Source organism: Pseudopipra pipra, chromosome W, assembly GCF_036250125.1.
Source record: "Pseudopipra pipra isolate bDixPip1 chromosome W, bDixPip1.hap1, whole genome shotgun sequence".
Taxonomy (NCBI): domain Eukaryota; kingdom Metazoa; phylum Chordata; class Aves; order Passeriformes; family Pipridae; genus Pseudopipra; species Pseudopipra pipra.
Window position 1 is genome coordinate 31401894 of NC_087580.1, and position 26883 is coordinate 31428776.

The 26883-nt window shown below is 51.2% G+C and overlaps 2 protein-coding genes across 4 annotated transcripts in view; one reads left to right on the forward strand and one right to left on the reverse strand.

Moving 5' to 3' along the window:
- The window catches only part of LOC135405272 (zinc finger protein 501-like), an 895895-nt gene that overhangs the window by 787345 nt on the left and 81667 nt on the right, over nt 1-26883 (forward strand). The gene's annotated exons all lie outside the window — the stretch shown is intronic.
- On the reverse strand, nt 770-2902 carry LOC135405345 (zinc finger protein 239-like). The gene has a single exon (XM_064640021.1). The coding sequence runs from the start codon at nt 2293-2295 to the stop codon at nt 1159-1161; it is 1137 nt and encodes a 378-aa protein (XP_064496091.1). The 5' UTR covers nt 2296-2902; the 3' UTR covers nt 770-1158.

The window sequence follows — 26883 nt, forward strand, 5'->3', positions numbered from 1 at the left end:
AAACAACCACTGTGAAATCTTTTAAACCAAATGTAGATTTCCAAAGTGTAGAAGTTGCTATTAATATTTTGGCCGTTCTGTGGCATCTTTTTGGTGTATGAATAACTCTGAGAACAAGAACGTGTTCTTAATTATAACACATTATCAGGTCTGTTTACTGCTAATTATTTTACAAGGTTGAGAGAAGAGTTTAGGATGAAAGTTGTGGGGTTACTTGCAAAGTTTTTGGTACAACCAATGCAGCTGAACCTGGTGGGGAAATTTGCCCTTAAATTGGTTTTGGCAGATCTCATGAGTGTCTAAGGCAGAGGCCAACCCAACTGGAAAGAGCCTTTCAGAGGTGACTAAGATGTAACTAAATTACCTTTTTGGGAGGTGGGGAAAGCTGATGCCAGGAACTAAATTTCCTTATGTTAAGCTTAGTAAAAATATAATAATATATAAATATTAAAGTTATTTTAATGGTCTTATTTATGGGGTTTTAACTGCACTCATGTTAGTACTTCTGAGTGTTTGATTGTCACAATAATGGACAGCTTTGTGGTTTTTTTTTTTTATTTTTCATGTTTTGATACTTTGGTCAAGGCATTAACATTAAAAATCATTCAAAACTTTAATTCATCTTCAAACATCGAAATAGATTTGAAATGAGGTTAATGAGAACAGTGTGGGGGGGGAAAAAAACCCGAGCCCCAAACCAAAACAACCCCAAAAACTGTTCATTTTTCCATTGTATTTTAAACAGGGAAGTCTGTAGAGCAGCCAGAAAACAGGACACGTGGGCAGGTGTGAAAGTCAGACTGGGGCTTGTTGCACTGGTTCCAGTGCTCTTTGCTTCAGTGTAACTGGTCATTTTGAGATGAGACTGGGGAAACAGGGCTGCCAGGGCAGAGACCACTGGCTGGCCCCACTGGTTTTTGCTGGGCAGTGGGTAATTTCTGCCTCACTTGTCAGAATCAGCCCACGGTTATCAGGGAATGGGGTAGTGGTGAATTTGGCTTTCAGACTAAAATGAAGTTAAACTTACACATATTCCAAAGAATAAATTGATGTTGGAGTGCAGATACTCAAAATCCTGAAGACCTTTTGAAACCTTTTTTGTGTGTCAGTCCTACAGCCGAAGCTCTTCCTGCAGTCGGGGCACTGGTAGGGCTTCCCTTACTGGTGGGTCCGTTGGTGTTTGGTCAAGTGACAGCTCTGGGTGAAGCTCTTCCCACACTCCCCACACTTGTAGGGCCTCTCGCCGGTGTGGATGCGCCGGTGCCTGACGAGGGTGGAGTTGTGCTTGAAGCCCTTCCCGCAGTTGGTGCAGCGGAAGGGCCTCTCATCCCTGTGCGTCCGCTCATGTCTGAGGAGACTTGAGCTGGTCTGAAACCTCTTCCCACATTCCAAGCACTTGTAGGGCCGTTCTCCAGTGTGGATGCGCTGGTGGATGTGGAGGGTGGAGCTCTGGTAGAAGCTCTTCCCACATTCCCCACACGTGTAGGGCCGTTCCCCAGTGTGGATGAGCCGGTGGGTGAATAGGGTGGAGCGATGGTTGAAGCTCTTCCCACACTCCCCACATGTGTAGGGACACTCCCCAGTGTGAATGAGCTGGTGGGAGAGGAGGCAGGAGCTCTTCCTGAAGCCCTTCCCACATTCCCCACATGTGTATGGCCATTCCCCAGTGTGGATATGGTGGTGTCGGATCAGGTCGGAGCTGTCCCTGAAGCTCTTCCCACATTCTCCACATGTGTAGCGCCGTTCCCCAGTGTGGATATGCTGGTGTCGGATCAGGCTGGAGCTGTGCCTGAAGCTCTTTCCACATTCCCCACACATGTAGGGATGTTCTCCAGTGTGGATGTGCTGGTGTTGGATTAGTTCAGTGCTTGTCCTGAAGCTCTTCCCACATTCCAAGCACTGGAAGGGTTTCTTTCTGCTGAGAGGCTGCTCAGGGACCACCAGCTCAGAGCTCCGCCTCAAGCTCCGGCTGCCTTCCTGGCACAGGCTGGCTCTTTCCTCCTCAGAGCACCCTGGGATGGCTTTGGAGCCCCTCCTGCGGGGGGATCTCCGGCCCTTTTCCTCCCCGCTGCCTTCCTGCGCCGGGGAGCCCTTCAAAACGGCCTCTCCCACCAGGGTCTCACGGGGGGATTTGTCCTCCGGGCTCTCCGTCCTCAGCTCGGGGCCTGGGGCAGGAAGCAAGAAGGACAGGCAGGGGATTTGCCTCCGGCCCACAGGGAAGGCCAAGGACATCCCCCCAACTCCGGCCCCGGCAGGACGGCGGCGCCAGCGGGGTTGTCCTGCAGCCGGGGCCATGCTCGGCTGACAGAGCCAGCACAACACCCGCCCAAAGGGACACTGACTTCCTCCTCACCTGCCTGGGGGGCCCAAGGCATCTTCCTCTTCCTCGCAGCCTCCTCCTCCATCCGCCCAAGCTTTGGGAAGGACAAATCCTGATGGGGGGAAAACAAGGGCTGAGCGCGTTGGCTTGGGGGTTCCTCCTGCCCAAGTCCATCTCTAGAACTCACCGGGCATCCTGTGTCCATAAAAACCTCAAACACCAAGATTCAGCCCAGAAAAACCCAAACCATCGAGATTCAGGCAAAACCCCTCAGAAATAGCAAGATGACTTTTACCCGCCCAAACTGCAAAAAGTTGAGACTCAGCTAAAAAATATTCCAAAATATGAAGATTAGCCCAAAACATCTCTCCCAGAAGTTACCCCTCTCTGGCGTCTCCCCTCTGGGATACAGAGTGTCTCCCCTGTCTGGGATGCTGGCAGTGTTGGGGGTCCCAAGGGTCCCTTCTCCTCTGTCTCGCTTTCAGGGTGCCACATTCCCTGATATTCCCCCTCTCCAGGTTCTCCACTTTGTTGTCCCAGGGATCTCAGGGGTACCCACTGTCCAGGCTTCCCCTTCCCCATGCCCCCCATTTCAGGCTCCCAGGGCTCCTCCCTCTCTGTGCTTCCCCCTCCAGGCTGTTGGGGGTCCCCCAACTCTGGCCGCGCCCCGCTCTGCACCCCACACTCGGCAGCTCCCGGGCTCCACACCCACCCCCGGCACTCCCGGGGGGCCCCAAACCCGCTGTGTCCCCCCCGCCGGCACCGGGCTGACAATGGAGCCGGCGGGGCCTGACCCAGCAACACCAACCCCCACCGTGGGGGGGACCCACACAAGGGCCTGCTGTGCCCAAGGCAACCAAACAGCCCCACAGGCCAGGGGACACCAGAAACTTCCCCAGGGCAACGAGAGCAGGGAGCAGATCCAGCCCCCCGACACATGAGCAGGCTCTGGGTTCAGCCTGACCAGGGGCAATTTGGCACCAACAGCAAAGCCCTGACTGCTGGCTCGGCACAGGGGGCCCGAACTCCCCCCTCTCCAGGCTCTCAGGGCTCTTGCAGCTCCCCCCTCTCACCAGTCTCCCCTGCTCTCCAGGGATCAAGGCATGGGGACACCAAGGCACCCCCACTTCACACTCGCTCACACTCTCACCCCTTCCCTCAGCCCCCCTCTCACACCCCTTTCCTGGGCTGTTCCCTAGTGTGGATGCGTTGGTGCCGGATCAGGTGGGAGCTTCGGTTGAAGCTCTTCCCACATTCCCCACACAGGTAGGGTCGTTCTCCAGTGTGAATTTGCTTGTGCCGGATCAGGTGAGAGCTGCTCCTGAAGCTCTTCCCGCATTCCCCACACGTGTAGGGCCGTTCCCCAGTGTGAATGTGTTGGTGTCGGAGCAGGTGGGAGCTCTTCCTGAAGCTCTTCCCACATTCCAGGCATCTGAAGGGCTTCTCCCTGCTGGGAGGCTGATCAGGGACCACCAAGTCAGAACTCCCCCTCAAGCTCCGGCCGCCTTCCCGGCACAGGCTGGCTCTTTCCTCCTCAGAGCACCCTGGGATGGCTTTGGAGCCCCTCCTGCGGGGGGATCTCCGGCCCTTTTCCTCCCCGCTGCCTTCCTGCGCCGGGGAGCCCTTCAAAACGGCCTCTCCCACCAGGGTCTCACGGGGGGATTTGTCCTCCGGGCTCTCCGTCCTCAGCTCGGGGCCTGGGGCAGGAAGCAAGAAGGACAGGCAGGGGATTTGCCTCCGGCCCACAGGGAAGGCCAAGGACATCCCCCCAACTCCGGCCCCGGCAGGACGGCGGCGCCAGCGGGGTTGTCCTGCAGCCGGGGCCATGCTCGGCTGACAGAGCCAGCACAACACCCGCCCAAAGGGACACTGACTTCCTCCTCACCTCCCTGGGGGGCCCAAGGCATCTTCCTCTTCCTCGCAGCCTCCTCCTCCATCCGCCCAAGCTTTGGGAAGGACAAATCCTGATGGGGGGGAAAACAAGGGCTGAGCGCGTTGGCTTGGGGGCTCCTCCTGCCCAAGTCCATCTCTAGAACTCACCGGGCATCCTGTGTCCATAAAAACCTCCAAAACACCAAGATTCAGCCCAGAAAAACCCAAACCACCAGGATTCAGGCAAACAACCTTTCAGAAATAGCAAGATGAAGCCCCCCTCCCCCCAGACTGCAAAAAGTTGAGATTCAGGAAAAAAATACTCAAGAATATGAAAATTCTGCCTAAAAAAGTGCTCCCAAGACTTCCCCCATTGTGGTCTGTCCCCTCTGTGGTTCAACGGGTCTCCCCTGTCTGGGATGCTGGGGGTCCCACTTTGGGATGCTGGGAGTGTTGAGGGTCCCAAGGGTCCCTTCTCCTCTGACTTTCACGTTCAGGGTGCCACATTCCCAGACACTCCCCCTCTCCAGGTTCCCCACTCTGTTGTCCCGGGGATCCCAGGGGTCCCCACTGTCCAGGCTTCCCCTTCTCTGCCCCCCCCCCCCCATTTCTGGACTTTGCCTTTCCAAGGATACCAGGCATCCCCACTGTCTTACTGTGCTGCTCTGAACCAGCAGAGCAGTTGGAGAACAGATGGTGGTAAAGTGTAGTCAGTGCCAACTGTTTTAAGGTTCTTTGGCCAAAATAAATGTGTGTGCCCTGAGAACAGGGCTGGCAAGTGGGAGGCTGCTCCAGGGCTCTGCAAGAGGCCTCGTGCTCTGCTCGGCCCCAGCACTGGCTGGTACCAACACCCCCGGCTGCCCCCGGCCCTGGGCAGCTCTGCTGCCACAGGCTGTGCCCTCACCGTGGCCCTGCAATGGCCCTGCCTGTCCCTCACCCGTGGCCCTGCCCGTGGCCCTGTCCCTTGGCTCTCTCTCTGCCAGCTCAGTGTGGGGCACATGGGCTGGGGGTCCCTCCGAAGCCCCCCGGGCAGCCGGCATTGGCTGGGGGGATGTGAGGGCTGGGCCTGCTCAGCACAGCCCCGGCCTCGTGCCCAGCGCCTCTTTCCTGACCCACACAAGACCTTCCCGGCCCCCCCAGGGCTCCCCTGCTGCTGCCTCTGCTCCTGGCCCTGCCTTTGCTGCTCCCTTGCCTGGGGCAGCAGCTGCAGGGGGGGATGGCAGCAGCTTCAGCTCCACGGCACTTCCTGGGGGGAGCTCAGCCCGGGGGGGACGGGCAGGGACCTGATGGGGATGGACAGGGGCCCAGCAGGGACAGACAGGGCCTGCAGGGGAAGGCACAGGGACAACCTGGACCCCCACACTGCCAGGGCTGTCTCTGCTCCTCCTTGCAGGCTCTGTGGCCAGGCACAGTTTGTGTTCCTGGGTGCCCACCATCTCAGCACTTGGAGACGCTCAAATCAGCGCCCGCAGCTCTGCAGCAAAGCCCCAGCTCACCTGGCACACAGGGGATGGAGACAGCACCTTCTCGGGGATGGGCACTCACAGCTTTGCCCTCTTCCCCACCACGGGGCTCTCCTTCCTCAGCAGCACCTCTGCCTTGCACTTATTCTCAGCCTCACCTCAGGGACAGCTCTGGGCTCACCTCCGCGACACTTCTCAGCCTCACCTCAGGGCCTGGGCTCAAGGACAGGAACCTGCAGGGAGGGGACATCATGTGCAAGCTCAGGGCTGCCTGCTTGCACTGGCCTCTGGGCTTCCTCCTCCTTCTACAACCAGTCCACAACTTAGCCTGCTTTTCTAACATCACACTGCTCACACTCTGCCTCCTCTTCAGCTGCCTGTCCATCCACACTCCCAGCTCCCTTTCTGCCTGCCTGCTCTCCAGACACTCTGGCCCCAGCCCGGGGGGCTGACGGGGCTTCTTGTGCCCAAAGGGCAGGACCCGGCCCTTGGCCTGCTGGAACCTCATCCCCTTGCAATCAGCCCATGGATCCAGCTTGGCCAGGTCCCTCTGCAGAGCCCTCCTGCCTTCCAGCACATCAACACACCCCCAGCTTGGTGTCACCTGCACATTTGCTGATGAAATGCCTGGTTCTGCAGCAGCTGCAGATGCTCAAGGGGAAGCAGGACCAAGTCAGGGGCCTGGGTGGGTCTGGGGGGCTTTGGGGTGTGGGAGGGTCCTGGGGGAGCTGAGGAGGGGCTTTGGGGATTGGGGGGTACAGATCAGGACAGACCAGGACAGACCAGCACAAACCAGTACAGACCAGTACCCCTGCACTGCTCCCCAGATCTCTTCTGGAGCTGGGGCACATTGTCGTGGGACACCTGAGCCCCCCCAGTGCCCTTCCAGTACAGCCCAGTGCCCCCAGTACAGCCCACTGTGTTCCTGTCCCAGGGTGCCGGGTGATCCCTCGTGGAGGGGGGTTGGAATAGATTTGAGGGGGGGGGGCTGGGGGAGATTTGAAGGGATCTGGGGGTTTGGATGGGGATTTGGGGGGGTTTAGGGGTCTTTGGGTGTATTTGGGGGAGTTAAAACAGGTTTTCGGGGCATTGGGGCATCAAAAGGATCTGTGGGGGGACAGGGACTAAAGGGAAAATGGAGGTTAAGGGACATATGGGGAGGTGAAAGAGGTCTTGGGGGGAGATGAGGGGCTGCACCAAGAGCAGCTGAGTCCTGAGACCTCCCCGGTGTCCTCAAGACCCTCTTGGTGTTCCTAATTCCCCCCTTGACACTCCAAGACAAGCCTGGTGTCTCCAGTGTCCCCAGGGCCTCCCCATTGCCATTATTCCCCCCTTGACACCCCCAATTCCACTGGCCCCAAGCCCCATCCCTGATGTCCCCAACCCTTCATCTCACCCCAGGAGCCCCCCCTGGACCCCTTGACCTCAAAAATGCCCCCCCACACGCTCACAGAAAGGCCAAGGGCATCTGGGGACATGTTGGGGACAGTTGGGGGGCTTTGCAGGGCACTGAGTGATTACTGGGGGATACTGGGACACACTGGGGGGAACCAGAGGGCACTGGGAGGGACTAGAGGGTTACTGAGGGATCCTGGGAGGGCACTGGGAGGGACTTGGGAGTTACTGGGGGATTATCAGGACAGAGGGAGAGACACTGGCAGGTTACTGGGCCATACTGGGGGTTACTGGGTGCTCACTGGAACATCACTGGGCCATACTGGGGGGCAGTGGGAGGTCACTGGGACACGCTGGGTGGTCACTGAGGGGGTTACTGGGCCGTACTGAGGGGCACTGGGATCCCCTTACCCGGATGCGGTACATCTCCCCCCCGGACTTTGGGGGGCACCCCCAGGACTCCTTCCCCTGGGGGCTGGGAGATCCCCTGAACCCCACTGCTGGGCTTTAGGGAACCCCCGGGCCCCAGTCCCTTTGGGGTCTCTGTGTGCTGCGTGTTGGGGGTCTCTGGGGTTCGGGGGGGGCATTGGGATCCCCTTTCCCTGGGGTCGGTCCGCCGGGCCGGCAGGGGGCGCTGTGGCGGGAGGGGTAATGGCGGATCGCGGGTCATGCCGGCGGGTAACGCCGGCGCGCCTGCGCAGTGCAGCCAGGGCGCTGGGACAGCCCCACCCCCCCCACGCGGGTTCCAGGCCCCGCGCTCTGACCCTCGGGAACCCCCGAACCCCTCGGCTAAACCCTCCCGAGCCCTCCAGCCTTTCCACCCACAGCCGCGCTCCCCGCAGCCCCGAGCGGATCCCCAGAATCGCGCTCTCCGAGCGTAGCCTCACCTCCGCCGCTACCGCTGCCCCGCAGACAACATGGCGCTCTGCGCACGCCCCGCCTCTCGAGCCCCCGCCGCAGCCAATCAGCGCTCGGCCCGTCCCCGCCCCGTCCCTGCCGGCCCCGCCCTGTCGGGTGAGCGGGGCGGGCACGGCGGGAAAGCGGCGGGGGGGAAAGAGCGGGGGGGACCCCAAAGGGAGCGCGAGGGGCGGGGGGTCACCCCCAAAGGGGGCTGGGGGGAGCCGGGCTGTGAAGGGACTGCTTTTCCAAACTGCCCTGCTTATCCCGCATGTGCACACTTCTCTCCTGCTGGGATCTGGCCCAGACAAACCTGAAAATACCTGGAAGTGCCACCTCCACCAGCACTTCCTCCACAGCTGCTTTCAAGGATTTCTCTTCAATTTGCCAAGGAAATGCTTCCAGATCATACTTCCATCTACAAGTCAGAACAGCAGCCTGCACCAGGACTCCTGCTTGTTTTCCCTGCACTTGCTGACAGGAGGTGCAGAGGCAGGATGTCAGCACTTCATTACCAACAGCCTTAACGGGGGATGACTCCACTTTTTAACCTTGGAAGAAGAGCAGCTTTTCCTTTCCCTCTCCTGTTTTTTGGGGTTAGCTTTTTTTACCTTCTGAATAAAAGAACACAGGTGTAAATTGAAATAATCTGAACCCAACTTTTAAGAAGACTGACACCTTTGAGCAGCTTCCTCTTAACCCTCTCTCCATGTTGGAGGAGTGGCCAGATGAAGAGTTACCAGCCCATCCTGGCTTCCAGAATGGCACAGCTGGTGGTTAGAGATTCATCTCACAGTTATCTAGAATATGCCCAAACTTGTTCTGCCCTTCGTAATTCCTAACTCAGACCAATGGCTCCAAACCCAGCATCTGGGAGGCTGATTAGGTTGGCAAGAACATTTCCCTGTGTGATAACAGTGTGGGCACAAGGACTGGGAGTGTGTCATAAGAAATCTGACTTGCATACATGGGGTAGGAGACAAAAAAAAACACAGATAAGCAGAAAATGTTTTCAAGGAAGAATTGGCAGCAAATCTGTCAGAAGATTAGTGCAGGTGACTATCAAATACAGGAGAAAACATGATGAAAGGAGTAACTCATGACTCTTTATCTGAGCTATGAAATGAACAGTAACTTCAGCCACTGATGAGAGATTTTTTTAAATACAGAAGTGAGTCTGCAGTTGTAGCATTTTCCACATTAAAGCCTACAGCTGGTAAATAATAAAATAAGCAATTAAAAAGCAATCAAGCTTGCTGCATGAAAACCTCTCAAACAGGCTGCTTCAAACAACAACAGTCTTCTTGCTCCCCTCCTTCCCCCAAGCCCCAAAACTTCACCACATCTCAGGTCTGTACTACTCACACACATCACTTGGCAGAGGAAAGCCACACAAAACAAAAGATAAAGAATAATTACTTGTTTTGGTAGGTACTGATGGTCACGTGTGTGGAATGGGAGGTCCCAAGAGGAGTGTCAGCTTGGTGGATGATCCCTCTTGGGAAGTACAGTAAGTCACCTGGCTGCAAGAAAATTGATATATTTAGGGCACCAGGTCAAACCTTATTGCAGTCAGAGAAAATACTCTCTGAGCAGACAGTCTGACAATATATATCCTTTAGAATCACAAAATGGAGCAGTCCTGCAATGTACACTTTAATAACATAAAGAACACTAAGCCAGAAGTTCAGAACCTTAAACTTTCCAACCTGCTGTCAATATTTGCTGAAAACGTGAAACAAGCTTTTTAACATTACAGAACACACAGACTCCCACTGAGCTGCAGGAAGAGGACAAAGAAGCAGCTGAGATGGACCTGCTGGCAACACAGTGGGCTGGCAGAGGAGCAGTGAAATGGGGATTTGGTCAGATCACATCAAAAGAAAAGGCTAGTATTCCACGAGAAAAGCCAAATATTCTGTAAAAATGGTAATCTGTTACAATACTGTTGTCTGAGATTTTCAGTTAAAGCACTTAAAAAACAGGTACGACCTTCCTCCTCCTCCTCCCTATCTTTCTTCTCACCTATGTAAATTAAAACTCCACACTGAAAAAAAACTAGATAAGGAAAGTCAAGACAAGAAAGGTGTAAAGCACATAAAATTGCCTCCAAGAAGGAAATAAAAGTTTACTTATGGCTTGTCCTGTAAACACCTATAGAGTTGGACAGCACAGTCAAAGAAAACTGCCTTCCTTACCAGAGTGGGGACTACACCAACCAAGAGTATTCTGAATTCTCTTCATTTGAAAGATGGAGAAAGGAAATATTCTAGAAAGATGTTTAGGGAGGAAATAGAGTCAAACAACAGCATCCCTCTCAGAGGCAGCCACAAAGAGACAACCAAACTTTGACACCAGCCACCCAGAAGAAATGGGTCACAGGAAGGGAACAACAGCAAACAGAAGAAAAATAAATTAAAAACTTGGATAACTTTTAAGCCCATCATTATTCCATAAAAATGAAAGGCACTGAAGTCTGGTCCAAAATATTCCAGAAATGAAAAAGGGAACTGTAATTTACTAGACTTTGCATCACCCAGTACACGATGATGACTGAATATTCCCCTCTGTCAAACAACACAGCTCATGATGTCAGCATCCCATCCAATGTGTCACACTACTCCTAAAACACCTACACCATCCAACATGTCACACTATTCCTAAAACACCTACACCCAAATGCAGCTCTGGACACTGAGAAGAGCAGAGAGAGGCTCCATAACAGGCCAAAAGGCAGAGAAACTCCTGAGGATTCAAACATGGAGCAGCACCACCAGCTGGACAAGTAACACTTCAAAAGCAGGTCAAACAGAACAGGACAAGCACCAGATTCCCTGCTGACACTCAGTAATCTTCATGAAATGTTCCTTTTATTCCAAAAATCAACCACCAACCAAACACTTGAATTTCACGTTTGGAAAAAGGAAGAGCAATTAACACAGCAAGTTTATGTGGGGTTTGGTTCATGCTTCTCTTTATCAGCCAAGGATAAATATTTAAATCTCATTCACCAGAACAGTGACAATGTTCAGTGCAGCAGTAAGTCTCAGTGCACAGAAGGATTAGCCTGAGGGATTACAGGCAGCACGTAAAAGCATAAAAATGTTTTAGAACCATACACAAACCCAGTGTTTTTTCTGCACACAACTCCACAAACATGACCTAGGAGTCAGGGTGCCCAACCTGGAGAGTACTAGTCAATTTACAGAAATAACTGGGGTTTTTGGCCCATTATTTAAATACTAGAAGCAAAGGATACCTTTAAAAAAGGATACAGACAACTATCACCCAAATTTCTCGTGCTCACAGTGTGCAAACCCTCCCCTCAGTTTCACAGCCACAATCACTGCCTTCAAGAAATGGACCACTTTTAACTTTTCTGGCAATCACAGCCCAGACCACCTAAGGCAATGAAATTCTCATACCTTTAATATGAACTCATGTGTGGGATTCCCAATCCTATCTTCTGATTCCACATTATATTCCCGAGCTAAAGGCACCCTTGGTTTATAGAGCCACCAGTGTTTCTCGCCTTCCAGCTGAAGGATAAACACCTGCAAAAGACCATAAATCCAAATCCATAAGGAAGTAATTCCTTTCATATTAATTTTTAGATAGCTACAATTCAGAGAAATTTAAATTTGAACTAATTTTTTTGTCTCTATTTAGAGACAACAGACAGGGGAGTTGTGAAGTGGGATCTGTTTTATCCTAAGGCAGGCATTTGGAAATCCCTGTTTCTCTCCAGTCACTTAAGTAAGTGCTAGAGAACTAACCCAAAAGGAACATCTGCCACACAAATAGCCAAAATTTCAGGTGAAAGAGGCTTATCCCCAACAGAGCATCAGAAACCTCTGTAGGGTGCCCAATGAGGGTAGATGGCATGAGTTAGAAATGCTGGATGTGAGGCTGCTGAATAACAAGCATAAGGAAAATGAAACTCCAGGTGTATTTAATGGAAATGAAAATATTAAAAAGCAAAATATATATATAAAGATTGGATTTTTTGATTTGGTTTAAGTGGGATAGTCCAATTTTTTCTTTATAACGCAGTGTATATTTGTATGTTTCTTTTAGAAGCTGATTTAAAATGCATTTGGACCACAGGAATTCATCATATCAGAAACTTCTTAAAAACAGCAGGACCAACAAGCACAACCAGTCTGCTGCTACAGTCCAGCTGAAGAAAGAGCAAGTACTTAGTAAAGGAAAAAGGACTTGTAAATTCTTGGGGCCTGAATGAAGTGAAAATGAAAAAACAGGTGCTAGAAAGCTTCTGCAGCTGTGAAAACAAACTTCTCTTTTTATCTAATGGAAATACCAGGTCTGGAAAACCCAGTTTACATGATATTATGATTAGATATTACTATTAGTAAATTTTCAGCAAAAATATGTAAGAAAAATGACTACAAGGAAACACAAATAAAAAACCCCAACATTTTCCTATAATGTTTAGTGGGGGGGAGGGTTAGAAGCACACACACAACAGCAAACACTGCCATCAGCAAAAGCCCATCCACAGTTTCACAGGCAAGGTTGTGCTGTCCTACCTCAACATCATCATAGTGAGGAGGAAAGCCCTGGGATCCCTGGGCAGTGATGTAAACATTGGACCCCACCAGACACCCAAAGTAGCACTCCAGCTTCTCCTGAATCTTCCACAGCTCCTCCTGTAAAAAAAAAAGATGCTGTTACTTGCTGAAGAGCTCAGCCAAGCCCAGCCCACATCCTCCCCATGGCTTGGGAAGAATGATCACATCAGGGACACAGAGGCTGGGAAGGAAGGTGCTCTGTACCAGTGTTTCTCCTGAAGGAGAGCACTGGAGATGCAAAGGGGATCTGCCATGAGAGTCATTGCTAAGCCAAAAAGTCTGGTGCCCCAACCTGGGTTTGTTCTCTTCCCTGTGCCATCTTTAGGCTGCACAACCAGACAGACAAGGCTGAACAGAGGAAAATAATCCCACAAACAGCAAAACACCATAAGACAAGAAGCACATGCAGGACCTGCATTCTCTCACCAGAGAGAACATACAAAGGTTAGAGACCTTTCACCAGTTACTCCAATCATTTGGGAATATTCAAACCCAAACTTGACTCATCCACACCCCACATGTGACAGACAAGGCACCGAAGGGAAACAGCAGAACGTGCCAAGTACCAGATCCACACAAGTGCAGCTTGGCCATTAAAGCTGACATCAGCCAGGAACACTATACCTGGGACTCAGCTTGTATTTGGGATCTTATTTGGGTCCACCTCACAATTCAGTTGTGTTGACACCTTCAAGACTACCTGAATCAAAGCACCTCCAAGAATCCAAGTCCTTTACACAACTGTGCAGCACCACTGCCTCGTTCTCAAACTCAAGGACTGAGAACACTCAGCTAAAATGGGCTGGTACCTTTCCATGGTGCAATTCACTGGCAAGAACACTGGAAATATTTCACATGGTTTCACACCTTACCCTCCATTAAAGGGAAGTGGCTCAAAAGCCACAAAGTTTGCACAAGGAAACAGTGGGGCAGAAGGGATAATTTAAGCACAGATGCCTAATCATCAATTTTGTGCATTTGGTTTTTTTCCAAACTTTTATGTGACAGAGCAAAATTTTAAAAAGAATATATTATTATACATATTATAGCATGAATCAGATTTTGTTCTTACTGCAGAGCAGTGAAACGTGATGGACAGTGCAAAAGTATAAACTGTGTTTTAATACAGCTCATGTAAAGATTTCAGCAGGTCATCAATGTCAACCACTTGCCCTGGGGACAGAGATGAAGCCATGTCTAGTGCAACTCAAGCAAAACACACCACATTATTAAGCCAGCATCAATTATATCCAGTGAAACAATCCCACCTTAAATCTCTGAGGCTGATGAAACTGTATTGTTGCCTTTTTCTGGTCAGAATCCTTCTTCAACTGGATGTAATTCACTTTGCCTTCTTTATTTAAAACCTTCTTCTTTCCATTCACACACTGCAGATATTCACATCTCGCCCATAGTACAGGCCCTGGCTGCACAGCTCCTTCAAGTCTGACAGCTGGAACAGGGACAGGCAGTAAGCAGCCACCAGGGGATCATTTCTCTGGATGAGCAGTGGCTTTTGCTCCCAGTACTCCTTGAAAAACACCTCTTCTTTGATGGGGGAGATCAAGCTCCCAAAGAGGCTGTCTGGGTTCTCAAAACTCAGGACTGAGGGAGAACAAGCTGCTTCCAGCTTTGCTCGTTTACACTGTGCCTGTGTTTCTTTTCCCATTTCAGCATGCTTCCCTCCTTTCTTGGGCATGGTTCCTGTTCAAGAGGAGAGAGAACCAAAACAATCAACCAGCAACACAACCTCAAGAGCTCACGGGCCCAGAGCAACAACTCTTACCCTACCCAGTGGGATATCAGAGTATCCTGGAAACAGCTCTGGTTTCAGAGCCTCACTATTTGCTCCAAAGCATTAACAGTTTACAGAAGACAGGGAACATTGTTAGGCCTTCCTGTTGATGCTCTGGAATTACTACATTTACAAGTTTAAAACTTGTAAAATTTACCAGTTTAAGAACTAAAAGGCCAAGATTCTGCTTTCAGTCCTGTCGAGCTGTCAAACTTTGTTTATGTAGAACAAAAAGAATTCTTTCATACAAGCACAGACACTTCATTTTAAAGCTGGAAGTCATTTACTTTGTTTTTCCCAGGCAGATAGTATGATTGTGTACCATTATGCCAAAATAAAGAAGTTGATCTACAAATGGTTTGGCTGCCAAATTCTCAGGAAAGTTAAGGGGAAAATCAAGTAACGGTAGGTAACTGTGCAAGTCTGGAAAGCCAACACCTGAGAAGTTTGAACGTGCTGATGCCATAATTTCTAAGTAAAAATGACAGCTCTACTCCCTACACCCATTTGATAGGAAATGCTATCAATTTGTTGAGATACTTTTATTTACACAGATCCCGTATTTTGAAACTTAAACTCCAGTTCTGGTATTTACATGCAGCACTAAGTTCTTCTGTGCAGCAGGACACCCTTGCTGGCCCACTAACTCCTGGGCAGTGTTTCATCAGCAGCTCCTGCACAGCCTGTCCCTCAACAGTAACCGAGGGTCACCTCAGCCCTGCAGGAGGGAATTCACATCACCTCCTTCCTGAGAGAATGAACATTCCCAACTGCAGCATGAGGCAAGGGAATGCGTAAAAAATTAAAGACTGAAAATCAGTCCCTGACTGACAGCAAGATCTGAAGATGCTGCTGAAGGCACCAAGATCTAAAGCTGACATCCCCAAATGACAGCAACACAAATGCAACCAAGCCTGGATTAAGAGTTTTGAATTCCAGACCTAAATCCATTGTACCAACCTCTCAGCTCATTCACACTGATTTAAAGAAGTTACATTCAGATATTTACTATTCATAGAACGCAGCTTCATTTACAACATGTGCTGTTCTGTAGCATTCTGCTGGTTATTACAGCTGTTCCAAGCCCCCTGCCATGGGCAGGGATACCTTCCACAAGATCTAGTTGCTCAAAACCCCATCCAACAGGATCCAACCAGGCCTTGAGCACTGCCAGGGATGGGGCATCCACAGCTTCTCGGGGCAACCTGAGCCAATGCCTCACCACCCTCCAGCAGAAAAAAATTCTCCCTTACATTTAGTCTAAACCTAAACCGTTCAGCTTAAACCCATTGCCCCTTGTCCTGCAGCTACAGGCCCTCAGAAAAAGTCCCTCTCCATCTTTCTTGCACCACTTAAGTACTGACAGGCTGCAAGGAGGTCTCCACAGAGACTTCTCCAGATTGAGCCATCCCAACTCTCCCAGCCTGTCTCCGCAGCTGCTCCATCCCTCTCATCATCTTCCTGGCCTTCCCTGGACTTGATCCAACAGGTCTGTGCCCTTCTCACGCTGGGAGCTCCAGAGCTGGATGCAGCGCTCCAGGTGGAGAATCACCAGAGCGCGGCAGAGGGGCAGAACCCCCTCCCTCACCCACGGCCCGCTGAATGGGATGCAGGATACGCCCGGATTTCTGGGCTGGGAGCTCAGCGCCAGCTCAACCCCAACTTTCCACCCACCAGCACCCCCAATTCCTTCCGTGCCGGGCTGGAGGACAAACCCCAGCGCAGAACCCCACACGGGAGCAGCTGCTCCCCGCCAGGGCTGTTCCCTCCCACACCACGGCAGCTCCCTGGGAAGCGGCGGGAATACCGCCGGGCACAGCGGGAATACCGCCGGGCACAGCGGGAACACCGCCGGGCACAGCGGGAACACCGCCGGGCGCAGCGGGAATACCGCCGGGCACAGCGGGAATAGCGCCGGGCACAGCGGGAATAGCGCCGGGCACAGCGGGAATACCGCCGGGCACAGCGGGAATACCGCCGGGCACAGCGGGAATACCGCCGGGCACAGCGGCTCCGAGGACACGCGGTGTCCCCGCTCCCCCCTCCCGGCTCCCGCCGCCTCCATCCAGCCCCTTCCCGTCCCGCGGCCCCGCACTCACCCGGGCAGGAGGGAGGATCGCGTGGGATCGGGGCGGGCCGGGATGGATCGGGGCGGGCAGGGGAGGCGAGGCCAGGCAGGATGTGCCGGCTGGAAGCGGGAGGCGGTCCTGCCGCGCTGGGAGTCACGGGAGGAGCCGCTTCCGGGCGGCCAGTAGGAAATCCGGCGGCATTCCAGTGTCATTCCAGTGTGTATTCCAGTGGGAACGCAGCAGCACTAAGGTTAATCAATCTGCTTCATCCAACGGTGCCTGGGCTTCAGCTGCGTTATTTATTTTTTTTTCCTGGACCAAAAATCTTCTTCTAGAGTCTCCCTGAGTCTCCCTCAAAGAAAACTTTGGAATCCTCACCGAGCACGTGAAAACTTCCAGAAATAGTTTTAGATGCCTGTTAATGGTTTGGTTTACGTTGGCTAATGATGTCAGAAACAAAAGAAAATGTTAGGTAGGCTTTGCTGAAGCTTTGTTCTTGTGTACTGGCTTGAAGGATACGAAGCAGAACTAGCAGAAATAAAAAAGGTGGATTTTGGATACCTCAGCAGCCTTAGAGTGCACGGCTGATGTTGGTACAAAGTTACACTGCCATAAGTGTAACTAGAAGGACCTTTCAATGACAGGTAAGAGAGGGGACTGTGTCCTGTCAACAACTTAAGGAGGGAGAATAACAGAGCCTTGCACATCTCCAACACCAGTTCAAATCCTTCCCTTTACGGAAAGTGGTTTTCAGTCTTGTTCCTCCTCACAGTGTGGTTGTTACACAGTCATAACTTCTGCTTCCCTGGCACTAGCTGGATCATTTGGAACAAATGTCCTGATTCCAGTGGGTTCTGCATTCATGGATGCATCCAGCAAATTCCTGTGTGCTGAGCAGAGAAAGTGGCAAAGTATAATATATAGAAAAGGGGGATGGAGGAGAGAAAAAGGCAAACGCTGCTCATACTGTTCAGTCCTTGTTCCTTTACCACCTGGACCGCTCTGTCGCCAGCTGACCAAAATATCATGGTCACTTGAACATGAAATAAGGATTAATCAGCATGTGGCTGGGTTACCAGCAGAGAGATTTTGCCAGGGGTGAACCTACAGCTGTCCTAATTGTAGAAATGTGTACAAATTAGATAAAAAAAATTAAGTTTCTCTAGAAAGCTTTTTTTTCATAGGCCTGTGAGCTTCAAAGAAAAAGAAGACAATCTCCACTTTTTAATTCTGAGTTCATCACTACATCCCTCAACATCCAGGACATTTTGCAAAACTTATTAAACTTCAAATATTTTAATGTAAATGCTCACCAATAGTTGGGATATTCAAAGTGAAAAATAGGTCACTGTCATGAAATTCTCTTTCTTTCTTTCATGAGAATTAGCAAGCTTTGAAGAAGGAAGTAGTTCTCCAGACTTAAAAGGTTGCATCACCTAACTTAACACTCACAGGATGTTTTCTCACTACAGATGGGCGTACCAGCAGATGCTAAAAATAGGGAGGCCACATCCTGCACCTCAGCCGGTCACAGACACCATTAAAAGATGTTATTTCTGTTCCAAAAATCCACAAAGTACCTCAGCCTAACTGCCTGAACACCATCAGGGTGAATACTCAAACAAATACACATTTACATAATGGCTGTGGTGTTTTTAATTTGCTGTGGGACATAAACCCCACACATCTGACCGGTGGTGCTGGACAAGATCGTCCAGTGACGAAGGCAAGTGCTTCCAACTCCAGGGCTGTCTCTTGAGCCGCCTCTAGAGTAGAATATCAGGGAATATCTCCACATCTCTGTTCCGTCCTGCGATAGCCTCCATCCCTTCCCCAAGCTCTGGCAGTCCTGGTGGACTGCAGCAGATTAGCCTCTGCCTGAGGGACAAAATCCAGCCTATACTGCAAGGACTTCAAGTATTTCAGTTTGGAGCCAGTAGGGCACTGCAGTACTGTTGTGTAAACACTAAATAAGGAGAAGGGGAAGGAAGAAAATAGAAACTTTTGTTTTTGGTTGCAAATAGGTTTTTTTCACGTGGGGTGAGGGTGGATATTTGGGAAAGGTTCTTCCCTCCGAGGGTGGTTGGGCACTGGACCAGGCTCCCCAGGGCAGTGGTCACAGCACCAAGGCTGGCAGAGTTCAGGGCCACGGTGTGACTCTTGGGGTCGGTGCTGTGCCGGGCAAAGGCTTGGACTCGACGCTCCTCGTGGGTCCCTTCCACCTCAGCATGTTCTGTGATGGTGCGATGAGTTCCCTCTCTTTCAACACTTTTGTTCTTTTCAGGGCTCCTCGCTGCCCGGGGCCCGAAGCCCGCCTTCCGCGCGCCTGCTTCCCTGCCCGTTGTGGCGGCCGCAGCCAGGCGCTGAGTGCCCGCTCCCGGGCGGGCACGGCCGCTCGCTCCAGGAGTGGGGGGGCAGCGCCGGCGCCCCGAGGATTCCCGGGATTCCCTCGGCGGTTTCCAGGCAACGCTCCCCGCGCGCTCCTCGCTCCAGGGCCGAACGTGCGCAGCCAATGGGAGGCGGCGGAGTGGGCGGGGCGAGGCGGGGATTGGGCGGGGCGGGGGCGGGGCCGAGAGGGGCGGTTGGTGGGGTTTGGGTGGGAGCGGGCGGGGCCGGGAGCGGGAGCGCTGCCGCTGAGCGACCCCCGGGCAGCGACCCCCGGGCAGCGACCCCCGGGCAGCGACCCCCGGGCAGCGACCCCCGGGCAGCGGCCCCAAGACCCCCGGCGAGTGGTCCCCGGTGCGCGGCCCCGGGGGAGAGACCCCCGGCGAGTGGCCCCCCGAGCGCGGCCCCGGGGGAGGGACCCCCGTGCGCGGCCCCCCGGCGAGTGGCCGCTGGTGAGCGACCCCCGGTGAGCGACCCCCAGTAAATGACACCCGGTGAGCGACTCGCGGGAAGAAGCCCCGGTAAGTGACCCCTGCGGAGGGACCCTCGGTGCGCGGCCCCCGGGGGTGTCTGTCCGGGGCTGGGCGCGTTCCTTCCCCGTGCAGAGCCGAGCGGGGCCGTGGCGGGAGCGGGGCCGGAGCGGAGCCGGCCGGGGGGGCAGAGGGGAGCCCTGAGCCGCCTTCTGCCGAGGGGGCTGCTGGAAAGGAGCCTGCGCTGGGAGGAGCGGGGGACGTGGCCCGAGGCTGAGGCAGGGGAGCTTCAGGTCAGCTCCTGGAGAAAGGTTTCTGGCTGTGTTTTTCGGGGGGGGCTCGGGCACTGCAATGGGTTGCCCGGGCGGAGCCAGCACCCCGGCAGGTGTTTCAGAGGCGCCTGCATCTGGCCATGGCTGACAGGCTTTAGTGGTTTGGGGGTTGCTGGGGCAGTGCTGGGCTGACAGTTGGACTTGATGGAATCATGGAACGTGCTGAGTTGGGAGGGTCCCACCGGCACCGTGGAGTCCAGCTCCTGAGTTTTAGGCACCACTAAAGGAACTGAATCTGCATCGAGCTGTTTGGCTCCAAAAACTCTTCTGCCATAGTCTACACTGCCAAGTAAAACAAAACAGACCGTGCAAAATAGAGGCCTGTGTTCCCCCCAAAGGGAAGGCAGGCAGTTACAAACCAGGACAATAAATCAAAGCTCAGAGCTTACATTCATGGTCCCCACAGTTGTATGACACATCAAAGCAGTCCTCTGTTCATTACCCGTGTTGAACTCTCATCAGGAACCCCAAACTTTCTTGTGTGTATTTGTATAGATATGTATAGATATGTCTAGGTAGATAGATATACATACATAGATATGTATAGGTATATATTTGTGTGTATCTCTGTAAGATTCTGTATCTTTGGATGTGATATTGGCATGCTATTGTTGTGTGGCAACAAGTGGACTTAAAAGTTTGCAACACTTTAGGAGATCACCTTTCTGCTTGTGGGTTCTATTTTTTAAAGAAGGTATCAAGAAAAGAACTCTTTAGCCAAATATAAGTTAAGACATTAATCAGAGCAAATGTATGGATTTTTATTTCCAATTGTACAACAAGTCATTCAACTATTTGCATACTCCAAAGCTGGGTTGGAAACTTCTCCCTCAGAAATAAGACAAACTGTTTTCCGAGGCTGTTACTGACAGCCATGGCAGAGTTTCCAATAACAACTCCCCATTCTTGAAATGCAAAACCTGAAAAATGAAACAAGCATTAACCTGGAATTCTTGTTGCCAGCACTGATCTGGACAGAAGTTATTAGAGAGTGGAGCAAAGCTAGCACCACAAACAACCTTGGGCTCTTCATTTGTTGGTCATGGCAACAAAGTTTTGCTTTTCAACCCATCTACTAAGGAAACCTTGCCAGAACTGTGAGCTTATAACACTACTTTTCTTAAGAAGTTAGGAGGCCTTAATCCAGTGTACACAGATGAGACCCTGAAGTAGGAGAGAGTCCAGTTGCTGATGATCAGTGCAGATGAGGAATCAGCTCTGCTGAGTAGGCTTCAAGCTTTGTGATTTTTACAAGTGGACTATTTCAAATCTGTTGTAGAAGAAACAGTCTTTTCTGTTTGATCAACTTTCCACTTCCAGAATACTGGAGTTTATCCCTCAAATTCAGCCTGTAGTTTCAAAAGATAAAAATCCTTACAGGAAACCTTTCAGCCTCAGTAGCCAATTGCAACATGCCCAGGGAAGTTCAGCAACAGCACCATTCATTAAATGAACTGTTCTGGACCAGCCATCCCAGAGAGATTGAGCTCCAGTGCTAAACCCCATAGAGTGCCAAGTGCCATAAGAGCTGATTTTTGGCTTTGCTGAGATTCTCTCTGGTTTCCTTTGGTGTAGCTGGCACATCTGGAGCAAAGGGTCTGGGCAAAAGTACATCCTTAGAAGGTTCCAGTACAAATCATGTGACAAGATTAGCAATTTCTCTAACTGAGGAAGTATATTAGATACAGGAATGCATTTTTCTGCCTCCTCTTTCCGCACTGCTGCTGTATTCCTTCATCATGCCCTGTGAGCAGTCCCAGTGTTCTGTGATTGACGCCATAAGGGACTTGCTAACAGGGAACAAACACCCCCGAGACAAAAGGTGCCACCACAGAAAGTTCTTGCTGCCCAAGAAGTGCCCAGGCTGCCACAACGACTGCACCTGAAGCCAAAGGATCCAGACTTTCTTTCCTGGGGGAAAGGGCTGCTGATTCCATCTTTTCAGCCCTGCTCTGCAATGGCCGGGCCCACCTTTTGAAAAATTCAATACAAATGACGATTCCTGCCAGACAAAAGGTGCCACCACAGAAACCTCTTGCTACCCAAGAAGTGACCAGTCTTTCCCACACAGTGCACCTCAAAGCCAAAGCTTCCAGACATTCATTCCTTAGGAAAAGAGCTGCTGTTCCCCTTTTTCAGCCCTGCGCTGCAATGGCCGGTCCCACCTCCTGGAAAATTCAATCCAAATGAAGATTCCTTCCAAACAAAAGTTGCCACCACAGAAAGCTCTTGCTGCCCAAGAAGTGCCCAGGCTGCCCCACCAACTGAACCTCAAAGCCAAACCTTCCAGACATTTTTTCCTTAGGAAAGAGCTGCTAATTCCCTTTTTTTTGGCCCACTCCTGAATAGGTCAAAGTAACACCCAAAATAGACTCCAGATAAAGATTCCTGCCAGACAAAAGGTGCCAGCACAGGAAGCTCTTGCTGCCCAAGAAGTGCCCAGGCTGCCCCAACAACTGCACCTCAAAGCCAAAGCTTCCAGACTTTTTTCCTGGTGGAAAGAGCTGCTGTTCCTTTTTTTCTGCCCTGCGCTGCAATGGCCGGTCCCACCTCCTGAAATCTTCAGTCCAAATGAAGATTCCTTCCAAACAAAAGGTGCCACCACAGAAAGCTCTTCCTCCCAAGAAGTGCCCAGGCTGCCCCAACAACTGAACCTCAAAGTCAAACCTTCCAGACTATTTTTCCTGAGGGAAAGGGCTGCTAATTTTTTTTTTTTTTAGCCCACTCATGAATAGGTCAAAGTAACATCCAAAATAGACTCCAGATAAAGATTCCTGACAGACAAATGTCTTACCACAGAAAGCTCTTTGCTGCCCAAGAAGTGCCCAGGCTGCCCCAACAACTGCACTTCAAAGCCAAAGCTTCCAGCCTTTTTTTCCTGGTGGAAAGAGCTGCTGTTCCCTTTTTTCTGCCCTGTGCTGCAATGGCCTGTCCCACTTTCTGGAAAATTGAATCCAAATAAAGATTCCTGCCAGACAAAAGGTGCCACCACAGAAAGTCTTGCTGCCCAAGAAGTGCCCAGGCTGCCCCACCAAATGAACCTCAAAGTCAAAGCTTCCAGACATTTTTTCCTGATGGAAAGAGCTGCTGTTACCTTTTGGATGCCCTGCGCTGCAATGGCCTGTCCCACCTTCTGGAAGATTGAATCCAAATAAAGATTCCTACCAGACAAAAGTTGCCACCACAGAAAACACTTCCTGCCCAAGAGGTGCCCAGGCTGCCCCAACAACTGAACCTCTAAGTCAAACCTTCCAGACAATTTTTCCTGAGGGAAAGGGCTGCTAATTCCCTTTTTTTTAGCCCACTCCTGAATAGGTCAAAGTAACATCCAAAATAGACTCCACCTGAAGATTCCTGCCAGACAAAAGTTGCCACCACAGGAAGCTCTTTACTGCCCAAGAAGTGCCCAGGCTGCCCCAAGAACTGCACCTCAAAGCAAAAGGATCCAGACTTTTTTTCCTGGTGGAAAGAGCTGCTGTTCCCTTTTTTCAGGCCTGCGCTGCAATGGCCGGTCCCACCTCCTGGAAAAATTTACTCCAAATGAAGATTCCTGCCAGACAAAAGGTGCCACCAAAGAAAACATTTCCTGCCCAAGAAGTGCCCAGGCTGCCCCAACATCTACACCTGAAGCCAAAGCTCTCAGACTTTTTTTCCTGGTGGAAAGAGCTGCTGTTCCCTTTTCTGTGCCCTGCGCTGTAATGACCGGTCCCAACTCCTGAAAACTTCAGTCCAAATGAAGATTCCTTCCAAACAAAAGGTGCCACCACAGAAAGCTCTTCCTCCCAAGAAGTGCCCAGGCTGCCCCAACAACTGAACCTCAAAGTCAAACCTTCCAGACTATTTTTCCTGAGGGAAAGGGCTGCTAATTTATTTTTTTTTTAGCCCACTCATGAATAGGTCAAAGTAACATCCAAAATAGACTCCAGATAAAGATTCCTGACAGACAAATGTCTTACCACAGAAAGCTCTTTGCTGCCCAAGAAGTGCCCAGGCTGCCCCAACAACTGCACTTCAAAGCCAAAGCTTCCAGCCTTTTTTTCCTGGTGGAAAGAGCTGCTGTTCCCTTTTTTCTGCTCTGTGCTGCAATGGCCTGTCCCACTTTCTGGAAAATTGAATCCAAATAAAGATTCCTGCCAGACAAAAGGTGCCACCACAGAAAATTCTTGCTGCCCAAGAAGTGCCTAGGCTGCCCCACCAACTACACCTGAAGCCAAAGCTTCCAGACATTTTTTCCTGGTGGAAAAGAGCTGCTGTTCCCTTTTGGCAGGCCTGCGCTGCAATGGCCGGTCCCACCTCCTCAAAAATTCAATCCAACTGAAGATTCCTGCCAGACAAAAGGTGCCACCACAGAAAGTTCTTGCTGCCCAAGAAGTGCCCAGGCTGCCCCAACAACTGCACCTGAAGCCAAAGCTTCCAGACTTTTTTTCCTGGTGGAAAAAACTGCTGTTCCCTTTTTTCAGCCCTGTACTGCAACGGCCTGTCCCACCTTCTGGAAAATTGAATCCACCTGAAGATTGCTGCCAGACAAACGTTGCCACCACAGGAAGCTCTTGCTGCCCAAGAAGTGCCCAGGCTGCCCCAACAACTGCACCTCAAAGCCAAAGCTTCCAGAGTTTTTTTCCTGATTGAAGGAGCTGCTGTTCCCTTTTTTTTTGCCCTGTGCTCCAATGGCCGGTCCCACCTCCTGAAAAACTGAATCTAAATGAAGATCCTTGCCAGAGAAAATGTGCCACCACAGAAAGGTCTTCCTGCCCAAGAAGTGCCCAGGCTGCGCAAAAACTGCACCTCAAAGCCAAAGCTTCCAGACATTTTTTCCTGGTGGAAAGAGCTGCTGTTCCTTTTTTTCTACCCTGCGCTGCAATGGCCGGTCCCACCTCCTGAAAACTTCAATCCAAATGAAGATTCCTGCCAGACAAAAGGTGCCACCACAGAAAGTCTTGCTGCCCAAGAAGTGCCCAGGCTGCCCCACCAAATGAACCTCAAAGTCAAACCTTCCAGACTTTTTTTTCCTGATGGAAAGAGCTGCTAATTCCCTTTTTTTTGGCCCACTCCTGAATAGGTCAAAGTAACACCCAAAATAGACTCCAGATAAAGATTCCTGCCAGACAAAAGGTGCCAGCACAGGAAGCTCTTGCTGCCCAAGAAGTGCCCAGGCTGCCCCAACAACTGCACCTCAAATCCAAAGCTTCCAGCCTTTTTTTCCTGGTGGAAAGAGCTGCTGTTCCCTTTTTTCTGCCCTGCGCTGTAATGGCCGGTCCCAACTCCTGAAAACTTCAGTCCAAATGAAGATTCCTTCCAAACAAAAGGTGCCACCACAGAAAGCTCTTCCTGCCCAAGAAGTGCCCAGGCTGCCGCAACAACTGAACCTCAAAGTCAAACCTTCCAGACTATTTTTCCTGAGGGAAAGGGCTGCTAATTTTTTTTTTTTTAGCCCACTCATGAATAGGTCAAAGTAACATCCAAAATAGACTCCAGATAAAGATTCCTGACAGACAAATGTCTTACCACAGAAAGCTCTTTGCTGCCCAAGAAGTGCCCAGGCTGCCCCAACAACTGCACTTCAAAGCCAAAGCTTCCAGCCTTTTTTTCCTGGTGGAAAGAGCTGCTGTTCCCTTTTTTCTGCCCTGTGCTGCAATGGCCTGTCCCACTTTCTGGAAAATTGAATCCAAATAAAGATTCCTGCCAGACAAAAGGTGCCACCACAGAAAGTCTTGCTGCCCAAGAAGTGCCCAGGCTGCCCCACCAAATGAACCTCAAAGTCAAAGCTTCCAGACATTTTTTCCTGATGGAAAGAGCTGCTGTTACCTTTTGGATGCCCTGCGCTGCAATGGCCTGTCCCACCTTCTGGAAGATTGAATCCAAATAAAGATTCCTACCAGACAAAAGTTGCCACCACAGAAAACACTTCCTGCCCAAGAGGTGCCCAGGCTGCCCCAACAACTGAACCTCTAAGTCAAACCTTCCAGACTATTTTTCCTGAGGGAAAGGGCTGCTAATTCCCTTTTTTTTAGCCCACTCCTGAATAGGTCAAAGTAACATCCAAAATAGACTCCAGATGAAGATTCCTGCCAGACAAAAGTTGCCACCACAGGAAGCTCTTTACTGCCCAAGAAGTGCCCAGGCTGCCCCAAGAACTGCACCTCAAAGCCAAAGGATCCAGACTTTTTTTCCTGGTGGAAAGAGCTGCTGTTCCCTTTTTTCAGGCCTGTGCTGCAATGGCCGGTCCCACCTCCTGGAAAAATTTACTCCAAATGAAGATTCCTGCCAGACAAAAGGTGCCACCAAAGAAAACACTTTCTGCACAAGAAGTGCCCAGGCTGCCCCAACATCTACACCTGAAGCCAAAGCTTCCATTCTTTTTTCCTGGTGGAAAGAGCTGCTGTTCACTTTTTTCAGCCCTGCTCTGCAATGGCCGGTCCCACCTCCTGGAAAATTGAATCCACCTGAAGATTCCTGCCAGACAAAAGGTGCCACCACAGGAAGCTCTTCCTGCCCAAGAAGTTCCCCGCCTGCACGAACTACACCTTAAGCCAAAGCTTCCATCTATTTTTTCCTGGTGGAAGGAGATGCTGTTCCCTTTTCTGTGCCCTGCGCTGCAATGACCGGTCCCACCTCCTGAAAAATTGAATCCAACTGAAGATTGCTGCCAGACAAAAGGTGCCACCACAGAAAGCTCTTGCTGCCCAAGAAGTGCCCAGGCTACCCCAACATCTGCACCTGAAGCCAAAGCTTCCAGCCTTTTTTTCCTGGTGGAAAGAGCTGCTGTTCCCTTTTTTCTGCCCTGCGCTGTAATGGCCGGTCCCAACTCCTGAAAACTTCAGTCCAAATGAAGATTCCTTCCAAACAAAAGGTGCCACCACAGAAAGCTCTTCCTCCCAAGAAGTGCCCAGGCTGCCCCAACAACTGAACCTCAAAGTCAAACCTTCCAGACTATTTTTCCTGAGGGAAAGGGCTGCTAATTTTTTTTTTTTTTAGCCCACTCATGAATAGGTCAAAGTAACATCCAAAATAGGCTCCAGATGAAGATTCCTGACAGACAAATGTCTTACCACAGAAAGCTCTTTGCTGCCCAAGAAGTGCCCAGGCTGCCCCAACAACTGCACTTCAAAGCCAAAGCTTCCAGCCTTTTTTTCCTGCTGGAAAGAGCTGCTGTTCCCTTTTTTCAGCCCTGTGCTGCAATGGCCTGTCCCACTTTCTGGAAAATTGAATCCAAATAAAGATTCCTGCCAGACAAAAGGTGCCACCACAGAAAATTCTTGCTGCCCAAGAAGTGCCTAGGCTGCCCCACCAACT